The sequence below is a fragment of the Pan troglodytes genome, chromosome 19 (assembly GCF_028858775.2).
Source record: "Pan troglodytes isolate AG18354 chromosome 19, NHGRI_mPanTro3-v2.0_pri, whole genome shotgun sequence".
Lineage (NCBI taxonomy): Eukaryota > Metazoa > Chordata > Mammalia > Primates > Hominidae > Pan > Pan troglodytes.
In genome coordinates, this window is record NC_072417.2 from 81,908,467 (window position 1) to 81,935,905 (window position 27,439).

The 27,439-nt window shown below is 36.3% G+C and overlaps 1 protein-coding gene across 6 annotated transcripts in view; it reads right to left on the reverse strand.

Moving 5' to 3' along the window:
* ABCA8 (ATP binding cassette subfamily A member 8) overlaps nt 1-26,376 on the reverse strand; it is an 88,742-nt gene extending 62,366 nt beyond the window's left edge. For 2 of the 6 annotated variants that reach the window (XM_009433142.5, XM_009433140.5), the window contains exons 1-6: nt 26,170-26,376; nt 12,078-12,178; nt 10,897-11,101; nt 7,094-7,258; nt 3,323-3,426; nt 2,425-2,651 (exon numbers count right to left, since the gene is read on the reverse strand). In XM_009433142.5, coding sequence (XP_009431417.4) covers nt 2,425-2,651; nt 3,323-3,426; nt 7,094-7,258; nt 10,897-11,101; nt 12,078-12,173 — 797 coding nt within the window. In that variant the 5' untranslated portion in view covers nt 12,174-12,178; nt 26,170-26,376. Of the gene's footprint in view, nt 1-2,424; nt 2,652-3,322; nt 3,427-7,093; nt 7,259-10,896; nt 11,102-12,077; nt 12,179-19,404; nt 19,566-26,169 lie in introns of all 6 variants that reach the window. The other 4 variants (XM_054670634.2, XM_063799244.1, XM_054670635.2 and 1 more) reach the window with 4 other exon arrangements.
* Nucleotides 26,377-27,439: the final 1,063 nt, after the last annotated feature.

Sequence of the window (27,439 nt, forward strand, 5' to 3'; positions counted from 1 at the left end):
GTTTTGGGCAGAATTCTTTAGAATTAGGAATATTCTTTGGGAATTAGGAATTGTTTTTCCTAAAATTGATTTCAGAAATACATTCACACACACATGCACACACACGTGCACCTTGTTCTGGGGGGCGGGGGCGGTGGGGGGGAAATTAGGTTTCCAGTCTAATAGATTTTGGATCGAACATTTTATTTGCTGCATTCTTGCTCTGTAACCTTGGGCAACCTCTGTAACCCCTCTATTATTCCTTTATTTCTCTGGACACCAGGAATAATACTACCACTGAAGACTAAATAAGATGATGGCTATGTAGGGCACTGTCTTAATACAGGGTAGCCCCTCAGTGAACCTCAGACCCTTCTCTCCTCTCTGGAGTCTCTCCAAGTTCGGGACCATCACAAGCTTCCTCAGAGACAAGAAATTCTTCCTTATGTGTAATTTGGTCATGTCACTCCTTCCCCAAAAGCTGTTGTCATCTTTCTCTGGATGTGTTCACTGAAAAGTCTACATACTTGCCTCTAGTTCCGTTCATTGTTTTTGTTACGAAAGATTTTTTTTTGAATCCCATTCTTTTATGTCAGAATAATTCACTTTCCTTTCCTCATCAATTTCTTTTCTTTTGTTTTACAATATTCTTTGAAAACTATAATGAAATAATAATTTTAAAAAACAAAACAGCTGCAAAACCAACACAATAATAACTCACACACATAGCAATTAATATGCATTGAAGAAAACTTAGCAAACATTAAAGCATTTTATTCTCCCAATAGCCCTATTCAGAATACCATTATTTTCCTCATCTTATTGATAGAGAACCTAATGAACAAGGGTGTTATGTAACTATGTTTCAAGTTCAGGGGTTTTGGCTCTAGAGTCTTTAGATTTCACTGCTCTGCTACGTTTCCCTCCAGTATTAATTCAAACAAGAGGTCGATATTGATTTATAAGATGTTAATACTGGAAGGAACTCTTCCAGACTCCTAATTTGTTGCCCTATGCACAGCCCATCTGCCTCCCTAGCCTCTCTGTTATTTAATGTCCTACTCCCTGTAAACATCACCTCCACGCCCTTTCAGTCAATTATTCATAAGTTCTCACACAGAACCTTGTCCATTCTTGGAATCACCCAACCGCTGACATTTTAAACCCACACTACCCAGCCCCTATTCACCATCCCGTTTCGCCAGCTCATTCCCTCAGGCACACCAAGCATGTTCCTCAGTCTCAAAGGAGTTCCTGGTCCTCGGCTTCTTTTTCCCTTCCAATCCCCTCCTAGCTCACATCTCACCTCTGTCTGGCACAGACACCATTGTCTATCTTGTTTACGCCTCTCTTGCCATGGCCATTCCTCATTACACCTTCTTCACAATCAACCAATAACCTAACCCCAATCTTCTTCCTTAACTCAGAGAAGCACAGTAAGACGCAGCCTCAGCCTGGCAAACATTACACCAATCACAATTTATACCATTCATGGGGATAAAGGATTTTTATATTTCTTTCCTTGTTACTAAAGAACGTTTAAAAGTGGCATTTTCTTATTCATGGCAACACATTTTTTTAAATGGACATTGATGTGTGATAGTTGTGACATTATTTTTTCTGTAAAATTCTGCATTTGGCTCCTTATTTGTTTTCTCAAAGTTTTTTTATTTACTTTTTATGTTTCTTTAAAAGATTATCTTCCTCCTTTCTAAAAAAGTCAATATTATTCGTAATGGAAGTTGTATTTTCTTAAATGTTAGCACATTCTGTCCCCTTTTATCTTATTTCCTGTAGCAGTTCCTTCACAGTACAGTGAATCTGAAATAGATTTAGATAAAACTGGGTCAGAGATTGTTAAATATATTAAATAACCAGCCTCTCTACTTAGTCCTGTAAAATTTCCAGAAGCAAAATACATTTCCTTTTTTTTTTTTTTTTTTGTCCATCACTGCAGAGCATTTCTCCCCACTGAAATTAACTAAGTGGAAATTTGTTCATGATCTGAAATTATTCTGTGTAGGTATCTCTCATTTGTACCCCTTGGTTGTGGAGAAACAGGTTTTAATAAAGACGCATTGAAGAGGCCGGGCGTGGTGGCTCGCGCCTGTAATCCCAGCACTTTGGGAGGCCGAGGTGGGTGGATCACGAGGTCAGGATATCGAGACCATCCTGGCTAACACGGTGAAACCCCGCCTCTACTAAAAATACAAAAAATTAGCCAGGCATGGTGGCCGGCGCCTGTAGTCCCAGCTACTTGGGAGGCCGAGGCAGGAGAATGGCGTGAACCTGTGAGGCGGAGCTTGCAGTGAGCTGAGATCACGCCACTGCACTCCAGCCTGGGCAACAGAGCGAGACTCCATTTCAAAAAAAAAAAAGATGCATTGAAGATTCCCAGTTTTCCTGAGTTCCTCCGTTTATTTATTTGTGCTGCGTTTGACTCACCAGAATGCTGAATCCCGAAGACCCATCATTGTCATCAAGCCCTTCATCCTTTTCCTCTCTCTTGTGACATTAACAGATGCATAGTAAATGAATGAGGAAAATGAAATAAGGCAGGAAAAAAGGTACAAATCAGTTATAACTCCTGATTGACCAATGAAGGAATGCATCTTCATATTTTTTCCAGTAACTGACATCAGCTCCTCCATCACTGAGTGATTTGTTGTGATCTGAAGAAAGGCATTAATAAGCAAAATTTGTATGTTAATGAATAGCATGCGGTTTTCTTTTAACCATCTATTTTCCTGTGGATGTATAATTATACATCCTGTGGATGTATAAATGTTGGGATTTGATACTAACCTAAATTTCCACTTCTATGTCCTGTCATTGACCTGCTGGGAGCTTGGAGTCCAGGCATTCTGAGTTACTCACCACTCTCAGAATTTACTGTGTGTTTCATTACCTCCCTGCCTAACATTACTTTATGATTTGCTTGGCATGGCTTTTCTGAATTTACATATTCAGTAAGCCACCCCTCATCTCAAGCTTCAAGCTGGAATGTTATTTCAATTAGGCATTCTTCCATGGCATTCTAAGGCTGAGAGGTTTTTACTCATTTACTTATGAGGACCTGACTTATAGTTCTGTAATAGTCTACTTCTGTTCTAATAATTTTCTTATATTCCTGGCTTCCCAACAAAGTTGAGTCCATGAATGAGATACTTTTTCTTCGGTTTGTATCTACATTCCGTGGTATATAGTAACTTCAGTAAACTTCAGAGTGAGCAAAGGAAATAACAAGGCTATCCACTTATATTTTCTTTCATGAAACTTTTGATGCCTCTAATATCATTAACTTGCATTAAACATTAGTTTGCTTTGAACATTTTGTACTCACTTCTATAATAGCAGCATTAATGGCAGCTTGAAGAGCCACAAAACCTTCCTTCCAGAATACTGAAACTTCACAGTAAACATCTTCATTTGTTTCATAACAATGAGCTTTGTGAAAAAACAAATCATAACTATCATTACATCACTATCTATATTATTGAAATATGATTTTAATACTGATTATAGCAAACAGTGGACTTTACAATGACCCCAAATTCCAAATGTTCTTATTTTGACTCAAAGCTTATGAAAACATAAATTATAACAATGATTCTCAAAATGAATCAGGCAGACTCATGAGGTGGAGCACTCTTAGGAAATGTTTTACATTAAATTATAACACTCTAAGCTTTCTCATACCGTGTCCTGTGCTTTTCTGCTGATCAAGAATTTTGTTGGTCTCTTCTCTTTTCTGATTTGTATTGTGAAAACTACATATTTTAATGTTTTTCAAAAGTTCACAGAGCCTAACATGGATTGAGAGACACTAAACTAAAGCTTTTTCTAACACTGGATATAACACAGGCATAATAGGCAAATGGAAGTTCAAGTAAGATTACTTACTACGCTTAAATCATGCCAATCAGAATATCTTTTGAAGAAAAGGATTTATTCAAAAAGAGCTGTCAGTCCATTTAATAGTAAACTATATTAAAGAGATATCCTTGAATAAGATGAATTAAAATTGAGTATAGGAATTAAATGCATATTACATGAAATCATCTTGAAATATTTCAGATATACGAATGATATAAAAATACAATAAACACGCATGGACTCACTACAAATTTGCAAAATAAATGCATCATTTCAAATACAATTAGAATCTCTTGTGCACTTCCCCAGCACCAAGTTTCTAACTAGCTAACTGCTTTCCTGAACGTTATGTTTATATATATGCCACTACATATCTCTAAACTATATATGTAATTTAAAAAATTAAACTCTACTAATAATTACTATGAACTATGTTCATTTGTTCCATATTATGATTTTGAAATGTAAATAAATTGCCTCATTTAATTTTTTCTTCTTTTTTATGGTTATGGAATCCCATTGCAGGAATGTAAATCAATATATTTATCCATTCTCCTGTTGATAACAATTTGGTTAGTTCCTTTTTTCTTTTTGTGATTACCAGAAAAAAAAATCTGCTGCTATAAAAATCTGTATATATGTCTTCTTGTAAATATATCTGTATTGGTCAGGATAGTCTCTTATATGTTACAGTAATAACCCCTAAATCTCAGTGATTTATCACAGTGAACGTGTATTTCTCACTCAGGCTGCAAATTCAGCAGAGGTGTTTGGTAGGAGGGTTGAGTTGTACTGTCTGTATTATACACAACTCCTTAGTTTGCAGAAGCAGGTGAGAAAAGATGAAGAACTTATACCTGCATTTAAATGCCTTGGGTCTAGCTATCTTATTATGACTACAAAAAGTAATTATTCTATGTCCTCAGGAAGAAGAGGAGAATAGGCTGCAAATCTTTAACACAGGTATGAGAGTTTCACTAATAACATTTCTATGATGATGAGTTATAAGTTATGTGCACATCAACTTTAAGATAAAATTTCTCAGTTTTTATGGAAATTAAAAATTTTGTAAAGTTGGATAGGTGTTCTCTTTGCTACATATCCTTGTCAATACTTCGAATTGTTCTATTTGCTAATTTTTGCAAATCTTATGAACATGAAGTGATATAGCGTGGTTTCAACACGCAGTTTCCTGGTTGCTAATGAGGAAAAACACCTCTCCTAGTGCTTATTCTTGATTTGTGTTGTTTTATGAAATTCCTATTAATGTCCTTTTATTATTTTTATATTTTTGATGTTTTTCCTATTTATTCAAAGTAAATATTTACATATTCTGGAATTAATTTTTTGTTAGATTTTTCTGTTATAAACACTTTATCACTTTTTTTTTTTTTTAGAGATGGAGTCTCACTCTGTCACTCAGGCTGGCATTCAGTGGAGTACAGTGGTGCAATCTCGGCTCACTGCAAGCTCCGCCTCCCAAGTTCAAGCAATTCTCCTGCCTCAGCCTCCTGAGTAGCTGGAACTACAGGCAGACGCTGCCACGCCTGGCTAATTGTGTGTGTGTGTGTGTGTGTGTGTGTGTGTGTGTGTTTCAGTAGAGACGGGGTTTCACCATGTTGCCCAGGCTGATCTCGAACTCTTGAGCTCAGGCAATCTGCCCGGCTTGGCCTCCCAAAGTGCTAGGATTACAGACATGAGCCACCACGCCCGGCCACTTTATCACAATTTTTGCCTTTATTTTTCACTATCTCTATGGTTCTTTTGATAAAGGGAAGTTCTTAAAATTTATATCTAGTCAAATTTATCAATATTTTAATTTATGGCTGAGTAGTATTCCATGATATATATATATAATATTTTCTTTATCCAGCCCTCTGTTGATGGACACTTATGTTAATTCTCTATCTTTGCTTTTGTGAATAGTGCTGCAATAAACATATGAGTGCAGGTATCTTTTTAAATATAATGATTTTTTTTCCTCTGGGTAGATACCCAGTAGTGAAGTTGCTGGATCCAATGGTAGTTTGTTTTTATTTCTTTGAGAAATCTCCATACTGTTGTCCATAAAGGTTGTACTAATTTACACTTCTACCAACGATGTATAAGTGTTATCTTTTCTTCGCATCTTTGCCAACATCTGATTTTTTTAGACTTTTTACTAATAGCCATTCCGACTAGGGTAAAATGGTTATCTCCTGGTTTTAATTTGCATTTTCTGATAATTAGTGATGTGGAGCATTTTTTTACGTTGGTTGGTTGCTTGTATGTCTTCTTTTGAAAAAAGAAGAATTCAAACAACTCAAATAACTGCACTGAAAAATAGGCAAATGGGTTATTTGTTTTGCTTGTTGAGTTCTTTGAGTTCTTTGTTGAATGCATAGTTTGCGATTTTTTTTTTTCCATCTGTAGGTCATCTGTTTACTCTGTTGATTGTTTCTTTTGCTTTGCAGAAGTTTTTTTTAGTTTAATTAAGTCTCGTTTTTCTATTTTTGTTTTTTTGTATTTGCTTTTGAGAACTAAGTCACAAATTCTTTTCCTAGCCCAATGTCCAGAAGAGGTTATTCCTAGTTTTTTCTTCCTGAATTTTTATAGGTTCAGGTCCTATGTTTAGGTTTTAATCCATCTTGAGTTAATTTTTGTATATGGTGAGAGATATGGGTCCAGTTCTATTTTTCTGCATAAGGCTATTCAATTTTCCCAGTACAATTTATTGAAAAGGATTTTTCCCCCAGTGTATATTTTTGTTGACTTTGTCAAAGATCATTTGATTGTAGGTATGTGGCTTCATTCCGGTTTCTCTATTCTGTTCTATTTATGTACATGTCTATTTTTATACCAGTATCATGCTGTTTTAGTTACTATAGCCTTGTAGTATAATTTGAACAACTGCGCTTATTTGAAGGGAAATTTGTTCTATCTTATCCATAAACTACCTTGTTTTCTTTTAACAATCATATATTCCATATAATATCTATGTGTGTACATATGAATACATATTTCATTTACATATATAAATATATATCTATGTAAATATATGTAGATAACTATATATAATGACCACTTATCAATATGTTCTTATGCCCAAAAATGAATTTTTTTTAAATGTTGAGGGACATGCATACATCATTATGACAGATAGCGATGCTCTAATTTGGCATACTAACCTCTATGCCCACACATGACTTATGACATAATTGAAATAGAGAGTAGTGAAATTTTAGAGCCAGAAAATTACCTGTATGGTCCTTGTGCTCCTTCTTTGCTGGCATTCCATGTCCTAGCAAGAACTTCAAATGATATGAGTATGTATTAGTAAAGGTGACTCTTACTATTTCTTCGGGATAATTTGCTGTGAATTCTTTAATACTTTCCTCATCTGGCAGTCCCAAGACCTCTTTACCTTTTGTTACAAGAAGGGAATATTATTGTTAGTAAATTACTAGGAGACACAACTTTAGGATGTCATGTTGAATTGCTTTTACTAGAGTTTTCTATGGAAATAAAACATAATCAAGTATTAACTTTTAGAAAGTTAGACTAAAATGTTGGGTGGGAGAGAAATTTCTAAAGTTCCATCTAGATACAATCAGAAGAAATACATGAAAATTAGTTGTTTTATTTTCATATGTTGTGATTACTGAGCCAATTTCAATCACATACAATGTCCTACTATACCAATTAAACTGTTCAAAAATAATTAATATTCCTATAAATTTGAAATGGTAAATATAGAGAGATAGATATTTAAATTGCAATTAGGCACTGTTTTGTATCAGGTGGACATACCTATACAAATTTATTTTTCTTTAATAATCCTGATGGTATGGTTAATAAGCTAAGAAAGGTGATAATTTAAAAACATGTTAAGAAACTATGTTGACATCACTGAAAGAATCCATCTTTTCTGTAGGTATTTTGTCCGAGGCCACATGGATGTCTTATTAATACTGAAAAATGAGACAAAATACAAGAAAAGTTCTGGATTGGGGTGGAAGTGTTGAATATGAATGTAGAGGGAGCAAGAAGTATGTATTTTGATAGAATTAATTTTATTCTCAAACTTATGTCATCATGAGCAAATTCCTTACCCTTTGTTACTCAATTTCTATATTTGTAAAATAAACTTAATAACCATTATTATTATAGAATATTAATAGAGTACAGAATATAGAATAATATCATTACAAAATATTCTCTTTTTACAGAATACAGTTTTTGTAGAAATATACCATATTGTAGCATTTAATGAATATTTATTATTATAATTGCATGTGGTTTTGAATGAGGTAATGTCGAGAAGCACAAGTTCCTGACATTGGGTCTTGTTATGGACGTCTGTGAAACAGCAAGAGCAGACACGTCTCAGGGCCGTTTAGGAGACTGGACCTTAAGTGGATAGTTCATATCACATTATAATCTTGAATCAGAAGTGGATTCAGTGTTGGTAGGTAGGATGCACAATATAGGCATTAAAATGTATGTGGAACTAATGGTGTGATGCTTGGTGAGGCGCCATTGGAAAGCATATTTTGGATAACTCACAGGAAGGAAAAGTCCAACATACTCTGGAAACTCTGGCCATAGACAGTCCAAATAGCAAGTGCATGAACTGGATTACTGGATACAGAATCCAGTGAAGGGGTCAGAATCCAGGCATAAGATTAATAATTACTTAAGCTGGAGTGGAATTTGGACAGAAGTTGACAAAGAAAGGAAAAAAAGAGGTTATGCAGGCTTCCAGTGACTTGGTGGAGCAAGATGCATAGGTTCTCCTTAGAAGAACGCCCTTGGTGGGAGTTATGTTGCTTAAAATGAATAGTCAGTACCTTCTAAGTCAAATTTTTATATTCCTTTAAAAATTGGGATGTAATTCACATACCATAATATTCACCCTTTTAATAATTTCATGGTTTTTAGAATACTCACACAGTTGTACAAACTCGAAGTCACTTTAAAATTATAACTCAACTCATAAAAAATTATTCAACTCATCAAATTAAATCTCACTTTACATCCAACCATCAATTCTGATTTGAAGCTGCTGCCTGATACTGACATCCTGTAGATATAGTCTGACTGTTCCTGTACTTCTACCTCCATTTGTTAATGAGAATCTTCTTTTAGTATTAGCGTAGTTGGCTTTCAATCAGTTAGGTTTGGTATAATCCAAAACAGAATAACTAACCTCCTATTAACTTTATTGACAAATACATTGCTAGCATTATTTTTGTAGTTATTCTGGTTATAACAACTAAATATTTATACAGAAAAATCATGCCCATATGAATGTGGGTCCCATCCAACAGGACACACCATTTGCCATTCTCTACAAAATTCTTAGTAGCCATTACATTTTTACTAGCTGATCTAGAAACCATCCTCCTGTTACCATTACCATGAGCATCTCAAATGAACAACTTAAAACTTATACTCACTATAGCACTAATTTTAATCTTTACCTTAGCCCTCGACCTAGCCTATGAATGAATGACAGGGCAATCACCACAGATTTCCCTTTGAAGTATGCATTTATAGTTGTAAAGGACATATGTTGTTTTTATCTGTCGACATCCAGTTCTTCTTCTAATAAAAACACACTATGATCCATTTGGGATACTTCCCTTCCTCTGCTCACATATCCTGTGGTTTCAATGTGGTTCATGACCTGGGAACTCAACAAGTGGGCAATGAAAATACCGCATATCCCCTATCCAAAGAGATTAGTTCTCGGTGAACCAAGATCAACACTAACCCAAAGTCACCTATTTGTTCCTGTGGATAAAATCCTTGAAGTTATTGTGAACTATCAGAAATGATCTGTAATCTTTTCACTGGAGTTGCTAATCTGGGAGGGCTTAAATCTGGAGAGTCTGCAGACCAACTCTGCCTCTGGGAGAACCAACCTGTGAATGAAGCCAGCACACAAAGCTGTATATCGGAGGGGCAGAGACTTACTTCTGTTGGTGATAAACCTCTAATCTGCCTTGCATTAATACTCTGCTCTTTTAAGCTAGACAAAGGATTCTTTTTCTTAAGACAGATTGAGTTGGGCCTCTTACTCTCAACTGAAATATTTATGAAAAATATAGTATTATTTTTTATAGATCATTGTTAACTAGTCACCCTACTGATCTATCGAACACAAGGTCTTATTTCTTCAAACTGTAAGAGTTTATTGTTGCATAAATTGTTAATCTTATTTTGCGTTTGCTAATAATAAGGCTAAGAGACGCTGATGGCTTTCATAATGCACTCCAGACACATATGTATTACAGCAGTTCTGAGTGGGCTCTTAGAACTACTTTTAATCAAATGTCCTCTGACTCTAAGTCTAGTTCTCTTGCCTTTGTACTAGGCTGCATCTCCTCTAATTTCAGAGCATTGTTGTAAAAATGATTGTTATAAAAATGATCTTTACCCTTCAGCTTTAAGGTACTCGTTAAGTAACCTTAACCTTAACTCAACTTAACAACTACTTAACCTTAACTCGTTAAGTACCTTAATGCTGAAGGATGAAAATCTGAAATACAGAATACTCAAAGGAATATTCAAATAGAGCAAGCACATGTTTTTGGTGTTAAAAGGTAAGGTTAAAATTCCTATAATCAAATTTAGGAAAAGAAGAGACTGGTTTTTCTTTGTCTATAAGAACAAGAAAACACTACAGCAACGATTTCATTTTGGTGACAGTGCTTTCAGAGTCACATGTCAACATATCCCTAAACACTACTGCTCTAAATGTGCACCAGTCTGTATAATTTCATGCTTCCTCAAATCCTATACCAGATCAACAAGTTTCTTTTTGAGAGACTGCGCACCCCAAATGGTAAACCCTTGTTTGGCAAGCAATACATGTAGTTTTAACTTAGATACTGAGTGGTGAGATGTTACTTCTAATAAAGGGAAGACACATTCCCAATTCATGTACTCCAGAAAGTTTAATTATCAAACTGAAATACAAATTAAATGTATAAATCTGCGGTCAAATAAACCAAATATTCACACCAGACATTCTTCTTAAGTAACTAGAAAACTTACCTGCCAGGAAGGGAATAGAGGCTACTTTATTCATTATCTGTTGGGTCGTGTTGGTGACAGGTGTGTATACAACAGAAAATCTGGATTCATTAAATGTATCTACCCGTCCCAGGTCCATGGTAAGCAGTGAAGAAAAATCATTTACTTGATGACTATGAGGATATATATACAAACAAAGTAGTAGGAGCAATGAATTCAGCCATTCCTATATAATACAGGAAAAAGGATAAAGAAAAATCTTATTGAAAATTAGTCATCCACAATCATTTTGTCATAAAGTTTGCCTCTTTTTTACTTTTCTAACTTCAATATATCCCATATTATAAACTGTTTAAAGTCTGCTGAAAGTCAATGTGTTTTAGGAGATAGTTCCAAGGCATTGCTAGCTTAGTAATGATATACTGGTTACATGCCAAGATTCTGGAATTTCAAACTCAACAGTATACCAGTTTGTAAGGGCATTCTGATAATTCTAATAATAAGATAGTATCGGAGGGATAGTATCTTCGTTAGTTATAAATCCTGATCACATGCGAACTCCCAATAAGAAATCACTTTATTTCCAAAATGCATGATCTTAGGGGAAAAAACTTTACGATGTATGTATAGTGGAATTCCAATTTAGTTAAAAATGCTACCTAGCTATATCGATCTGATTTTTAAAATATACCAAAGTTTAATCAAGATTTTTTATATGGTAAGATTATAAGAGCTAATGCTAATTTTCTTCTTGGAATTTAATACAATTCCAACTTTTCTACTTTTTTGAAGAAAACTAATTGTTTCAAGAAGAGAAAAAGATCTCAAAGAGAAAATGCCAGTTACCCATTGTGGTGGGTTGGTTTGTTTACCATATCTTTGGAATGTCAGTATCTTAACCCTAGTCTCCATGACTGGGGACACTAGTAACAAATGTGACCACTGGCTTTTAAAACATGTATTGGTTTCTCAATTGCTACCAGATTCAGTGGTTTCAGACCTCAATTTATGAGCCCATGTCAACTGAAATATCTTCAAACAGATTCATGGCCTGAAGAATAGCGTTTTCTGTTGTATAAACGTTGCTGTATTTTAGTGTTTTTGGTGTATGTGTCGGGGGAGATACACATGGCATAGATACCTCCCAGGCAACACCTATTTTCCTATCATAAATAGAGAATAACACGGATATTGAGTCATACCATTAAGGACTCTCTTTTCATTCTCCATTTTTTAAGAAAGTTCTTGCATAATAAGGCCCAAGTTTGTTGACACACACTGATCTTTCTCTTCCTCATCTTGTCTTGTTTAATGAAAAAGAAAGAAGATAAAATTAATATGAAGTTCTTAAGAAGAAGAAATATCCTGCAAACAACAAAAAAGCGTAGCCTAATACTCCAATGTTCCAAATGAGTGCAAAGAGTCTGAGTGTTCCCAAGTCAGCATTGTATTACTCCCATGCTCTCCTTCCGTCCCCACTTGCAGACTCTGTTCCATCATTTATTTGTGATGCCCTGTGCCTGTTATCAATTTACTGTCTCTCAGCCCTAAATTCACTCTGCATAGCCTGCTCTATAAAAATGGATCTGAATCCTTTAAGTACTTTCCTTTGCCAGCTGGCATAATGTTATGCTGTTTCAGCAGAGAGGATAGTAGAGACACTGCAGGCATCTGATGCCATCCAGGTATCAGAATAGTTCATTTGCTAAGTTGCTATAGAATGTATTTTTCCCCACTGAGTAAATTGTTTTCTCCAATGCAAAGTACCTAGAGTGTGCAGGATTCACTGTGTGTTTCCTCTAGCTCTTGACTTGGGTAGCAGTAGTATATCTGGGAGCCCCAGATAGCTACATCCCTTTCCTTGAAGCTCTGTTTCCTTTGGCCGTCCTGTTGCAAAAGGAGTGCACTCTAGTACTGGTGTCCACAGCTTGCCATTCAGACTTCTTTGCCATTCAGTGGGTTTCAACCACTTCTTATCCAATTGTCAATACCTTATCTCCTCATGTTTATTCTTTTTTGGATATTCTCCCTCAGCCCTAGGAAGCCCTCTTGAGCTCTCAGTCCATCTTTATAGTTATTCTCCTATCACTATTCAATAGTTCTGTATATTAAACTTACTTCATTTAATTACTATGTAGTTTCTGTCCCCACATTGCACCCAGACCAACACCTACACATACACCACTCTTAATTTCAATAAATACATCCTTGAACACCCAATTTAATGACTCTATAATATTTAGTTTAAGAACCTGAATAAATAATCTGTTTTAGGAATTGATCTATCTAAGACAATTTAATGGGATCTTTGTTATTTCTGGCAGAAATAATTGCTCTCTTTACTAATTTGTTGTGGGATGAAAGAAAATTTTCTTTCCCTAGTGAAAGAAATTGAACTTTTTACTATCTTTCTTTGAAGAATTAAAATCTTAATATAGGATAATCACCATAGTTTGGCCTGGAAAAAGCTTTACATTGTCTTTTTAAAATGTCATTTTAATCGAATGTCATTTTAAAGTGACATTTATTTATTGTTTCCATCTTTAAGAATTTATTTATGTTTATTATGCAGAGTCATCAGGAAAAATACACACACGTATTTGCATATATATGATCTCCGTGTATGTGTATAGATATACTTTTTTCTAAAATCATTGTAGCAATTTGTACTATGATAGGAAGTATTTCAAAATTCATCTTTTCCACATTCTCATCTATAACCATATTGCCATTCTCTATAAGATTTCCTGGATTTTTCTTTCACTTACAATGCATAAATTCTCAAGAGAATGTTGCTACTTTCCTACTAATGAAACAAAGTCAGATAATCTATAAAATTATAACTTTTCTTGGGTCTATCAAAGAGCTGAGTTCACAGGTAACTAGGTAAACTAAAGTCCAAAGGGTAAAAGCCTTCTCCAGGGATAAAAGGGACCCATGAACAGTTTCAGAATTGGTAGAGTATTAGAGAAAGACATGGCTACTATAAAAGCAGGTAGGGAGAAAGCAGCTGAAATGTTAAATTTTTAATGGCTGAGTGTGGACCCACAGCTTGCGTGTTTGTTTACAATTACCAGGACCCCAGCACATTTGTCAACTCTTTTTTTACAGGCTTCACCTAGTATTCATTTAAAAAAATTACAATAGCAAAGAGTTGGAACCAACCCAAATCCCCATCAATGATAGACTGCATAAAGAAAATGTGGCATATATACACCATGGAATACTATGCAGCCATGAAAAAGAATGAGGTCATGTCCTTTGCAGGGACATGGATGAAGCTGGAAGCCATCATCCTCAGCAAAATAACACAGGAACAGAAAACCAAACACCTCATGTTCTCACTCATAAGTGGGAGTTAAACAAGGAGAACACATGGTCACAGGGAGGGGAACATCACACACTGGGTCCTGTTGGGGGGTGAGAGGAAAGGGAAGGGAGAGCATTAGGACAAATACCTAATGCATGTGGGGCTTAAAACCTAGATGATGGGTTGATGGGTGCAGCAAACCACCACGACACATGTATATCTATGTAACAAACCTGCATGTTCAGCACATGTAGCCCAGAACTTAAAGTAATATATATATATATATATGCAAACAAGAGACCTGAAAGACCCCCAGTAGCTCACAGGCCACAAAATCTACCCATGTCTCAGAACATTTTTTCCAAAGGGCAAATCTAGAAGCCTTGGTAGAAGGACAGGAATCCCTGTCAGCCCCACAAAACAAGCTGTTATTGCATCTTGGGGAGGAGTTAAAGCAAAAATCAGCAGCTAATGAGGGGCAATCTGTAAACCACCAACTACCCCTTCCCCCAACCTTTACTCCTGTTCCAAGTGAACTTCTGCTGCTAAGTTATGGGTAGAAGCAAAAAACCACTTTGTGGAGGGAGAGGAAGGAAACCACGTCGCTCTATGATAAAAGCCTTGCACCTGGTAAAAAGCAACAGCCTGCTACCACTGCAGGTGGGGCAGGAAGCTTCCAGTTCCCATTCCCAAGCAAAGATAAGTTGCAGCTGAGATTTGCAACAAGGACCCAGCACGGATACAAAGCAGAGACAGGCTCTCAACCACAGCGGGGGAGAGGACGCTCTCACAGGTCCAGAACCTCTCAACAGATACAAGGTAGGAATTGGCTGGTATGTAGGGAGGAAAACATGTTGAGGAAGCCCCATCTCAAGGGCCAGATCTATAGTACCTAATACTGAGGCCGGAGCAGGAAATCTAGAGTTCCTCCTGCCCATATCTCAAGCACTGCACTGAGCAAAAAGCTATGGCAGTCTATGGATGGGGGAAGGGTAAGATAACAGAGGGGGTCTCCTTTACGGCTTGGGTGCACAAGGCCTTTGAAAGTTGAGGGTGGAACAGGAACGCAGAGAAAACAATTTGCAGCTTCTCAGAGCCAAATTATTTACAAACATGGAGTGTGTAGGGTATCTCATTATTAGAATTTGTGTTGTCTGTTGTCTTGTTTTTTATAGAATTTGAGCGTCTTCTTATATGTTGAATGGCCACTTAGACTTCTGGAAATAGCTTTTTGTACTCAGTTGATTTTTTTTTTTTTGTCATACCTATTTGCAGGAGTTCATTATGTATTTTAGATATTTGTTTGCTGCTAGTTATTAATTTTGTCAATCTCTAATTTTCTTTTATTGTATTCAAGTTTAAGTTTTGTTGTAGTCAAATTAAACAACCTTTTCCTTTGTGATTGTGTATTTGGTGTGTGTCCTGTTTAGAAAGCACTTTCCTTTTCAGAAGTCATAAATGCACATTCCTTCATATTCTTCTAATAATCTCAAGTATTTGTCAAGAGTACATGAAAGATGTACTCTTTCATACATCTGAGTTTATTTTTGTGTAAGACCTAAGAGAGTGACCTAAGTCGTTGGTGATGAGTTTTTTTCTTTCTGCATTTCTCAAGCATATTGTTCCAACATGAACTACTTTCTGGTTCCTTCTTTCCGTATTCATTTGTTATTCCTTCTCTCTCGAATAGCAGATATGTGTGTGTTTGTGTTTATGTTTGTGTGTATATGTGTGTGTGTGTGTGTGCATATGTATATATATTATGCGTGTATGCACTTTGAAGTATTCTAGTTTTCAATTAATCTCTTTGTATACTTCTCGCACATAGTCTAGTTACTAGCAGTTACTAGAACTTCATAATAAGCCTTCATAAATGCTAGAACAGGTTCTTCATCTTATTTATTTTTTTCAAAATTGTCTTGGCTCTTCTGGGAGCTTACTATTTGTGACAGAAACTGCTAGCTTTTTACCAAAATTAATTAATCAATTAATTAATTTTTGAGATGGAGTCTCACTGTGTGGCCCAGGCTGGAGTGCAGTGGCGCCATCTTGGCTCACTGCAACCTCCGCCTCCCAGGTTCAAGCGATTCTCCTGCCTCAGCCTCCCGAGTAGCAGGGACTACAGGCGCCCACCACCATGCCCAGCTAATTTTTGTATTTTCAGTAGAGATGGGGTCTCACCATATTGGCCAGGCTGGTCTCAAACTCCTGACCTCATGATCTGCCCATGTTGGCCTCCCAAAGTGCTGGGATTACAGGCGTGAGCCCCTGCACCCGGCCGCTTTTTACCAAAATTTATTACTTTTCTTTCTGAGCACAGAGCTATACTCCATTCATAATTACATGAGATTGCTTCCTAGTCAATGGAATATAAGCAGAAGAAAAAATGTGCCATTTCTAAGTCATAATATTAGGAAATAGGTGAGTCTCTCTATATCCTCTTTTCCCTTCTGATAGGTAGATGCCTTAGAAGACAGCTGGCCAAAAGATGGATGGAATTCAGTTTCCTAGATTATCATGGGAAGATAAATTGATATATTAGTTTAATGAGCAAGAAATTATATTGTATTGGCCGGGCATGGTGGCTCATGCCTGTAATCCCAGCAGTTTGGGAGGCTGAGGCAGGCGGATAACCTGAGCTCAGGAGTTTGATACCAGCCTGCACAACATGGTGAAACCCTGTCCCTACTAAAAATACAAAAAAATTAGCTGGGCATGGTGGCATGCACCTTCAATCCCCACCACTCACGAGGCTGAGGCAGGGGAATCGCTTGAACCCAGGAGGCAGAGGTTGCAGTGAGCCAAGATGGCGCCACTGCACTCCAGCCTGGGCGACAGAGTGAGACTCCATCAAAAGAAAGAGAGAGAGAGAGAGACAGAGAGAGAGAAAGAAAGAAAATAAATTGTATTGTATTGTAGTTGAGCCATTAAATAATTTTTGTTAGATTTATTCTACAGTTCAATTTATATTAGCTACTTATACTCTTCTAAATGTATATTGGAAACATTTTGACAAGTTTCATGATAAATAAAGGTCTGATTACTATTGCATTAAATTTATTGATTCATTCAGATATAATTAAAATGTTTATGGTATTGAGTTTTCTTCTACATGGACATTAGATATTTTCTTATGTTCTTTTGTGATTATGATTATATCTAATATAATCTACTAACATGTAAATTAGATTGATGTTTTCTCTCATGTTTTCCAGCAAATACTATAATTTGTCATAAGGTATTTTTTAATACTACTTAATTGAATTTGCCAATATTTTACTTGGGATTGTGTATAATCATAAGTTACAGTGTACTATAATTTAATTGTTTATACAGTGTGCTTGTCTGCTTTTAGCCTCAGTGTTATGTTAGCTTTATTATGGCTAGCATTTTCTCTTTTTCTGTTCTCCAAGGCAGTTTGTAACACATGGAAGATCTGATCTTAGAAGGCTAGTAAACTTGCTGATAAAACCTTATGAGCCTGTTGTTTCTGAGATAAGGATGGGCTAGATTATCATTGCTGTTAACGAAGGTTCAATTAATTAAATATGACTGGTCTATTCAAGTTGTCTGTTTCAACTTGATCCAATTTTGATAATTTTCACTGAAAAGTATTCATTATATTTAGATTATTTATTTATTTATTTTTATTTTACTTTATGTTCTGGGATCATGTGCAGAATGTGCAGTTTTGTTACGTAGGTATACATGTAACCATGGTGGTTTGCTGCACCTATCAACCCATCATCTAGGTTTTAAGCCCCGCACTCATTAGGTATTTGTTCTAATGCCCTTCATCCCCTTGCCCTCTACCCCTCAACAGGCCCTGGTGTGCATTGTTCCCCTTGATGTGTCCATGTGTTCTCATTGTTCAGCTCCCACTTACGAGTAAGAATATGTGGTGTTTGGTTTTCTTTTCCTGTGTTAGTTTGCTGAGAATGATGGCTTCCAGCTTCATCCATGTCCCTGCAAAGGACATGATCTCATTCTTTTTTATGGCTGCATAGTATTCCATGGTGTATATGTGCCACATTTTCTTTAGCCAGTCTAACATTGTTGGGCATTTGGGTTGGTTCCAAGTCTTTGCTATTGTAAATAGTGCTGCAATAAACATTATGTGTGCATGTGTCTTTATAGTAGAATGATTTATATTCCTTTGCATATATACCCAATAATGGGATTGCTGGGTCAAATTGTATTTCTGATCCTGGATCCTGAGGAATCGCCACACTGTCTTCCACAATGGTTGAACTAATTTACACTCCCACTAACAGTGTAAAAGTGTTCCTATTTCTTTACAGCCTTGTCAGCATCTATTGTTTCCTGACTTTTTAATAATCGCCATTCTGACTGGCATGAAATGATATCTCATTGTGGTTTTGATTTGCATTTCTTTAGTGATCAGTGGTGATGAGTTTTTTTTATTTGTTTGTTGGCCACATAAATGTCTTCTTTTGAGAAGTGTCTGTTCATATTTTGTGTCCACTTTTTGATGGGATTTTTTTTTCTTGTAAATTTGTTTAATTTCCTTGTAGATTCTAGACATTAGCCCTTTGTCAGATGGGTAGATTGCAAAAATTTTCTCTCATTCTGTAGGTTGCCTGTTCACACTGATGATAGTTTATTTTGCTGTGCAGACGCTCTTTAGTTTAATGAGATCCCATTTGTCAATTTTGGCTTTTGTTGCAATTGCTTTTGGTATTTTAGTCATGAAGTCTTTGCCCATGCCTATGTCCTGAATGGTACTGCCTAGGTTTTTTTCTAGGGTTTTTATGGTTTTGGGTTTTACATTTAAGTCTTTAAAACATTTTGAGTTAATTTTTGTATAAAGTGTAAGGAAGGGGTCCTGTTTCAGTTTTCTGCATATGACTAACCAGCTTTCCCAGCACCATTTATTTAAAAGGGAATCCTTTCCACATTGTTTGTTTTTGTCAGGTTTGTCAAAGATCAGATGGTTGTAGATGCATGGTGTAATTTCTGAGGTCTCTGTCCTGTTTCATTGGTCTATATATCTGTTTTGGCACCAGTATCATGGTGTTTTGGTTACTGTAGCCTTGTAGTGTTGTTTAAAGTCAGATAGCATGGTAAACTAGAAAATCCAGAAGAAATGGATAAATTCCATGACACATACACCCTCCTAAGACTAAACTAGGAAAAAGTCAAATCCCTGAATAGGCTGATAACAAGTTCTGAGATTGAAGGAGTAATTAATAGCTTACCAATCAATAAAAGCCCAGGACCAGACAGATTCACAGTTGAATTCTACCAGTGGTACAAGAGGAGCTGGTAGCATTCCTTCTGAAACAATTCCAAACAGTCGAAAAAGAGGGACTCCTCTCTAACTCACATTATGAGGCCAACATCATCCTGCTACCAAAACCTGGCAGAGACACAACAAAAAAGGAAAATTTCAGGCCAATATCCCTGATTAATATCGATGTGAAAATCCTCAATAAAATACTGGCAAACCAAATCCAGCAGCACATCAAAAAGCTTATCCACCATGATCAAGTCGCTTCATCCCTGGGATGCAAGGCTATTTCAATATACGCAAATCAATAAATGTAATCCATCACATAAACAGAACCAATGACAAAAACCACATGATTATCTCAATAGATGCAGAAATGGCCTTTCATAAAATTCAACATCCCTTCATGTTAAAACCTCTCAATAAACTAGGCATTGATGGAACATATCTCAAAATAACAAGAGCTCTTTACTGCAGAGCCATAGCAAATATCATACTGAATGGGTAAAAGCTGGAAGCATTCCCTTTGAAAACTGGCACAAGACAAGGATGCCCTCTCTCACCGCTCCTATTCAACATAGTATTGGAAGTTCTAGCCAGTGCAATCAGGCAAGAGAAAGAAATAAAGGTATTCAAATAGGAAGAGAGGAAGTCAAATTGTCACTGTTTGCTGATGACATGATTCTATATTTAGAAAACCCCATCGTCTCAGCCCCAAAACTCCTTAAGCTGGTAAGCAACTTCAGCAAAGTCTCAGGATACAAAATCAATGTGCAAAAATCACAAGCATTCCTATACACCAACAATAGACAAGCAAAAAGCCAAATCATGAATGAACTCCCATTCAAAATTGCTACAAAGAGAATAAAATACCTAGAATTGCTACAAATACCAAAATTGCTACAAAGAGAATAAAATACAATTTACAAGGGATGTGAAGGACCTCTTCAAGGAGAACTACAAACCACTGCTCAAGGAAATAAGAAAGGACACAAACAAATGGAAAAACATTTCGTGCTCATAGATAGAAAGAATGAATATCATGAAAATGACCATACTGCCCGAAGTAATTGATAAATTCAATGCTATTCCCATCAAGCTACCATTGACTTTCTTTGCAGAATAGAAAAAAACTACTTTAAATTTTATGTGGAACCAAAAAAGAGCCCGCGTAGCCAAAACAATCCTAAGCAAAAAGAACAAAGCTGGAGGCATCATGCTACCTGGCTTCAAACTATATTTAGATTTATTAGCATGAATTTAAAATATCTATAACTAAAAATACTTTTGAAAACCTATTATAAATGGATGTATTTTTTTCTTCTATTTTTAAGCTTCTTTTTATTTTTATTCATTAGTCTTGCTAGAATTTTGAATGTATTAATGGCCTTATAAACAAAACAGCAGTTTACTGTTTCATCATTTTCATTGCTTACTATGTTTTCTAATTTATTAATTTATCTTCTTACTTTTCACGGTTTTATTTCTACTCTTTTGGGGGTTGGTTTTGCTGCTTTTTCCTTTGGCTTCTTGGCTGAAATAATGAACTAATGTTAGCAGAGTGGCTGAGAAAATGGATTCTGGAGTTGGGTGATTGATTGCATCAGTGACCCAATTATCCATCTGTCTGTGTCCACCCTTTGTCTGGTAATTTTGGAGTTTTTGTCATCAAGGCAGGCTAGTACTTGGGCCAAGAGAAGAAGGGAGGTGTGATGACGCACCAGTTCTGAACCTCAGCCTCCCGAGACCTTGAGTGTATCTGCTTGCTTTTTTGTTTCTTCCATTGCTGTGAGAGCAGACCTGGCCTAGCCTACTGCGGAATGAAACCAAGCTGAGTCCTCTCAGTCATCCAGTTGAGAGTGCTAGCCAGTCCCCTCCCAGAGATACCATCAAGCCTATCCAAGATCAGCAGTTTCTTAGGAACCACTGCAGACACCACAACTACAAATGCTTATTGCTGTGTGTTATTATTTGGGTTTATTTCCTTTTTGCTATGTAACATAAATGTGGCAATAGACCATACATATGTTACTTAGGATTACCTCTTTAGCATTCACTATATTGAAGTTTCTTTGTTTTTAGTGACTTTTTATTTTTGATTTCTAACAATTATATTGTGACCAAAGAAATGACTTCTCAGTAAGTTACTGCTTCTTTAAAATTCCCTAAGGCTTCCTCGCTGGTGCAGCATATTTTAATATTTGAAAGTGTTCCACATGCACCTAACATACCTGTAACTCACCATTTAGGTGAAGTGTTTTGTACGTATCTATTCAATCTTTTTCATTGTGTTCTTCAAATCTTCAGCATCCTAATGTTATATTTCCTAGATCAATCATTTCATAATAGAGTTCAATTAAAAATTTCCACTCTAATAATAGGTTTGGCAATTTCTTATTATATCTCTGTTAGTTTTCAGCAAGTGCATTTAAAGCCTAGGTATCTAGGTGCATAAAACATTGCTTTTTTATGTTTCAGTAATAGGTTGCTTCTATTTCTGATAATAACACAGAGACACTAGGTTTCTGTAGGTTAATATTTGCCCAATGTATCTGTTTCTATCTCTTTGTTGTTAACCTTTTGCTGCATTTTTAAATATTTGGTTAATGTATAAAAAACTATCAATGCATTATGTTTAGAAATCTAAACTGATAGATAACTATATTTTAAGAGATGCATTAAACCATGTATGAATTTTTGTTTTGGATGATCTCTCATTCTATCTTATTCTCACGTTAAACCTACTTTTCCTTTGCTTCTAGTTTTGTCTACATCTTTACCTTCTATTGAATTGAAAATGTTTTCCTCCCCTTCTTCATTTCTTCTCCTGTCCCAAAGATGTATAAGGTGGTTATATGTCTTTTATGGTTACTCTTAAATACTTTTCTAAGGAACTATAACTTATTTTATGAAAACTCAAAAGTATTTATTATCTCTGTTCTCTTTTCACAAACAAATGCCTTCTAGTTATTTTAACACTCTGCTGAATTCCAATCTAATTATCCTGGTTGGTATTTATTTATTTATTTATTTTTGAGATGGAGTCTCGCTCTGTCGCCCAGGCTGGAGTGCAGTGGTGCGATCTCGGCTCACTGCAAGCTCCGCCTCCTGGGTTCGTGCCATTCTCCTGCCTCAGCCTCCCGAGTAGCTGGGATTACAAGCGCCCGCCACCACGCCCAGCTAATTTTTTGTGTTTTTAGTAGAGATGGGGTTTCACCTTGTTAGCTCGGATGGTCTCGATCTCCTGACCTTGTGATCCGCCTGTTGTTGTGTAGAAATGTGATTCAATTTTCAATTTAAAGAACATACAAAGTAGATTCATTTTTTACCATCAAATGTCTATTAACTTTGCCAATGAATTATGCATTTCTGTAGCGAGGTTTTGATATACTTGGGCTTGTGCAGGAGGTGGAGTGTAGAAATTCCTCCTGTACAGGGCTTGCATTGGCTGCAGCTGCTTTAAGAACCCAGAAACTTTTGCCCTCTCTGTAGGCTAGCTCACTGTGAAAATATCCCATGGATTTTACCTAAAATTGCTTACAGAGAGTGGCATTATACTTCTATAGATAACTGCATCAGTAACCAGAGAGGAGAAGTACAGCAGTAGACTACCCTCTACCCCCTGGTAGGAGTAGTAGCACATCACAGTTTCAGCATGTTCAATCTTGAGCAAAGAACATGATGTGATTGTTTGTGGGTATGTCTGTATATGGGGGGTGATTTTGTAGGGGAATTTATACATACAGTTTATTGCAGCAGGCACATGAAATACTTCCCAGAAGAAGATAATTCAGTGCATAATAAGAGCACCACATCTTTCCATAACTTCAATCAACCACTGCTACACAAATAGGATTTGCTAAGCCACTCCTGAAAACTGTAGGACTAGAGTGCTTTCAAATGGTCTTTGCTGTGGGAGAGAACAGGCAACCTAAGCTGAATTATAGAAAGTAAAGAGATTCTGGAAGGTACCATCATCAGTTTTCTGGGAAGCATGTGAAGGACATGACTTGGAAGAATGGGTCTGGACTTTTGAGCACAAAGCCAGCAGCTCCACCCTGAAGACCATCATTTGGCTCATAAGTCCTGACTTCTGAAGCAAGTGATCTCCCTCCGTATGCATGCCATGTTGGCCATGCAGTTTCTATGAACTCCTCCCTAGTGATGAGAAGTGAATGAGCCCCAACTGAAGCCATCATCTCATTTATGGGACAGGATCACACACAGGGTGGTGCTACTTTCTAGAGCCAAATCTCAAGTAAGGTGTCCAGGGGTCAGTTGCAACAGAAGGCACATTAGCCACAGCAGTCTCAGAGAACACTGCTAGAAGAAGAACCTACACATGGCCATGCAATGAGGCTGAGGGGCAGGCCTAAGTGGAAGCAGACCAAGTAAAGAGGTCAGAGAGCCCATGGAAAGAGAAGAGGGAAAGACAGTTCCAAGAGTAAAGCAGCCTAGGTTAAGGTGCAGAAAATTCAGCATGGATACTTTTTTTTTTTTTTCTGTATACCAGAATTTATTTATTTATTTATTTTTATTATTATACTTTAAGTTTTAGGGTACATGTGCACATTGTGCAGGTTAGTTACATATGTATACATGTGCCATGCTGGTGCGCTGCACCCACTAACTCGTCATCTAGCATTAGGTATATCTCCCAATGCTACCCCTCCCCCCTCCCCCCACCCCACCACAGTCCCCAGAGTGTGATATTCCCCTTCCTGTGTCCATGTGATCTCATTGTTCAATTCCCACCTATGAGTGAGAATATGCGGTGTTTGGTTTTTTGTTCTTGCGATAGTTTACTGAGAATGATGGTTTCCAAATCAAAACCACTATGAGATATCATCTCACACCAGTTAGAATGGCAATCATTAAAAAGTCAGGAAACAACAGGTGCTGGAGAGGATGTGGAGAAATAGGAACACTTTTACACTGTTGGTGGGACTGTAAACTAGTTCAACCATTGTAGAAGTCAGTGTGGCGATTCCTCAGGGATCTAGAACTAGAAATACCATTTGACCCAGCCATCCCATTAATGGGTATATACCCAAAGGACTATAAATCATGCTGCTATAAAAACACATGCACACGTATGTTTATTGCGGCATTATTCACAATAGCAAAGACTTGGAACCAACCCAAATGTCCAACAATGATAGACTGGATTAAGAAAATGTGGCACATATACACCATGGATACTTTTAAGAGAGCTGTGCAAGGCTCTCCTTACCTAAAATCACCCTCCGTATACAGACATACCCACAAACAATCACATCATGTTCTTTGCTCAAGATTGAACTTGCTGAAACTGTGATGTGCTACTACTCCTACCGGGGGTAGAGGGTAGTCTGCTGCTGTACTTCTCCTCTCTGGTTACTGATGCAGTTATCTATAGAAGTATAATGCCGCTCTCTGTAAGCAATTTTAGGTAAAATCCATGGGATATTTTCACAGTGAGCTAGCCTACAGAGAGGGCAAAAGTTTCTGGGTTCTTAAAGCAGCTGCCGCCAATGCAAGCTCTGTACAGGAGGAATTTCTTTTTTTTTTTTTTCCTTTTATTATTATACTTTAAGTTTTAGGGTACATGTGCACATTGTGCAGGTTAGTTACATATGTATACATGTGCCACGCTGGTGCGCTGCACCCACTAACTCGTCATCTAGCATTAGGTATATCTCCCAATGCTATCCCTCCCCCCTCCCGCCACCCCACAACAGTCCCCAGAGTGTGATGTTTCCCTACACTCCACCTCGTGCACAAGCACAAATATATCACAGCTTCTCTACAGAAATGCATAATTCACTGGCGAAGTAAATAGACATTGGCCAAGAGGATGATCTCCTCACTATGGAATCAGCTACAGTCTTAGGTAGCATGCAAACTCCAGTCTGACTCCAATCCCTTATATCTTCCATCGTAAAGTATTATTGCCAACTTTGTTTCTTCCCAATTTTTGTATGTTCTGCAGTTTATGTAAAGGCTAGCAAAAACATGAATTCTTTATTATACATATGGCAAATAGTCTCAAATTGTAATGACTCATTTTTATCCTCCTATACTGTTGTAAAATTCAGAACAACATGTATTCACTATAGGAGTATGAAAATTCTTTTTACCAATGTACATTTTAAATAACATTGTGATAAAGAGAAGCTACATATTTCACATTCTGATTCAACTCACTGTATCCAACGAGTAAAAGATCCTAGAAAGAATCTTACATTTCTAAAATTCTTATAGCCTAAGAGTGAGCGATAGGAACAATAAAAATATTTCTGTAAGTGCTCTTGGTAAACAGTCTTAAAGTCAGAAGAACACTTATCCAAAACGCCCTACATTATTGTGCAATCAAAGTAGATAACTTTAACTTCAAAAACAACTCAGTCTTCCAACCCAATTCTTAAAACTCTAAGCTCTTCACAAAAAATTTTTAGCCAATTTAAACTTATTTCTACACTCAATTATGTTTAAAACAACATAATGGTTGCATAATTTTTTAAAAAACATTCTAACTCAATATTTTTATCTATCCAATATTAATTACCAGATATAAAATCTTTAAAATAGCCCAATATTTTTCAAAATAATTTCTGCATAGATGATTGTCATTCAGTTTATAAAGGTTTATTTATAATTTTGTGATAGGAATAAGAAAAGACAAAACCTCTGAAACAAACTCACACACAAAAGCAAAATACAAAACAAAACAGAAAAAATACAGTGAACTTACTTCTGGGAAAATGGAAGCAAGGAATCTAGAGGTATGGTTCATCCACTTAGCTCCTTGTTTAGAAGAAAATTATTCATATTTTCTCCTAGTCTCTACCATGTATCTAGAATTTGCTTTAACTGTTTGACTTCTGTGAAAAGTTTCTGTGAAGACTGCTTTCAGAGTGGAGGTTATGATCTCAATTCTGTTGGCCCTGCCAAACATCACATTCACGTCATCATGCTTGGGCTGTTTGTCTTCTCATTGATATTCGGCCAGTTCCTGCAGAGCAGTGGCATTTATACTGGGTTGCCTGGCTATATCATATTATAGGGAGCAATTTCTCTTTTACGTCCAAGATTATTGTGGCTAATACCAAAATTTAAAGTGCTGTCTTTAAGCCATGAGAAAGTAAACAGCTTAATCAGAGAAAAGCTCTTCTCTCTACCCAGAGCTCTAGTCTGCTTAATTGACAGCTTTACCTAGATAATCAAAATTTTCATTCCTCTGCTTCCCAGCTTCATTTTCACTCAGTTCAGACTATTTTCCAATTTATTTGACCCACGGATTAATCAGAAATTGCTTAATTTCCAAGTGTCTGAAGATTTTCTTATCTTTTGGTTATTGATTTAATTTTAAATAAGAAGTTTAATTCAATTACACTCAGAAAAAATATTTTGTATGTCAAATTTGTTGAGGCTTATTTGATGACCCAGGATATGATCTATCTTGGCAGATATTCCATAGGCACTTGAAAAGTTGTATAGTTTTTTGGTGTTGAGTGGAATATTATATAATATCTATTTCATTTAGTTGGTTGATGATATTGTTCAGTTTTTTCTATATTTTTCCTAATTTTCTGTCTCCTAGTTCTGTTGATTCCTAAGAGAGGAATGTTGAAGATTTTAACAAAACTTAGGGACTTTTAAATTTCTCCCTTTAAAACTATCATGTTTTGCCTGATGTATTTTGCAACATTTGGAATTGTTATGTCTTCTTGGTGAATTGACCCTTTTATCATTATGTAATGTTAATCTTTATCTCTAGTAACTTTTGTGTTCTAAAGTCTACTTTGTTTCATATTAATAATATAGCCATTCTTACTTTCCTGTGATTATTGTTTTCATGGTATTTTGTTTTCATCCATTTATTTTTATCTATACACACATACATAACACACACACACACACACACACACACACACACTCACACACTATATGCTTTCAGAGTGGCAGTTATGATCTCAATTCTGTTGGTCCTGCCAAACATCACATTCATATTATATGTGTAT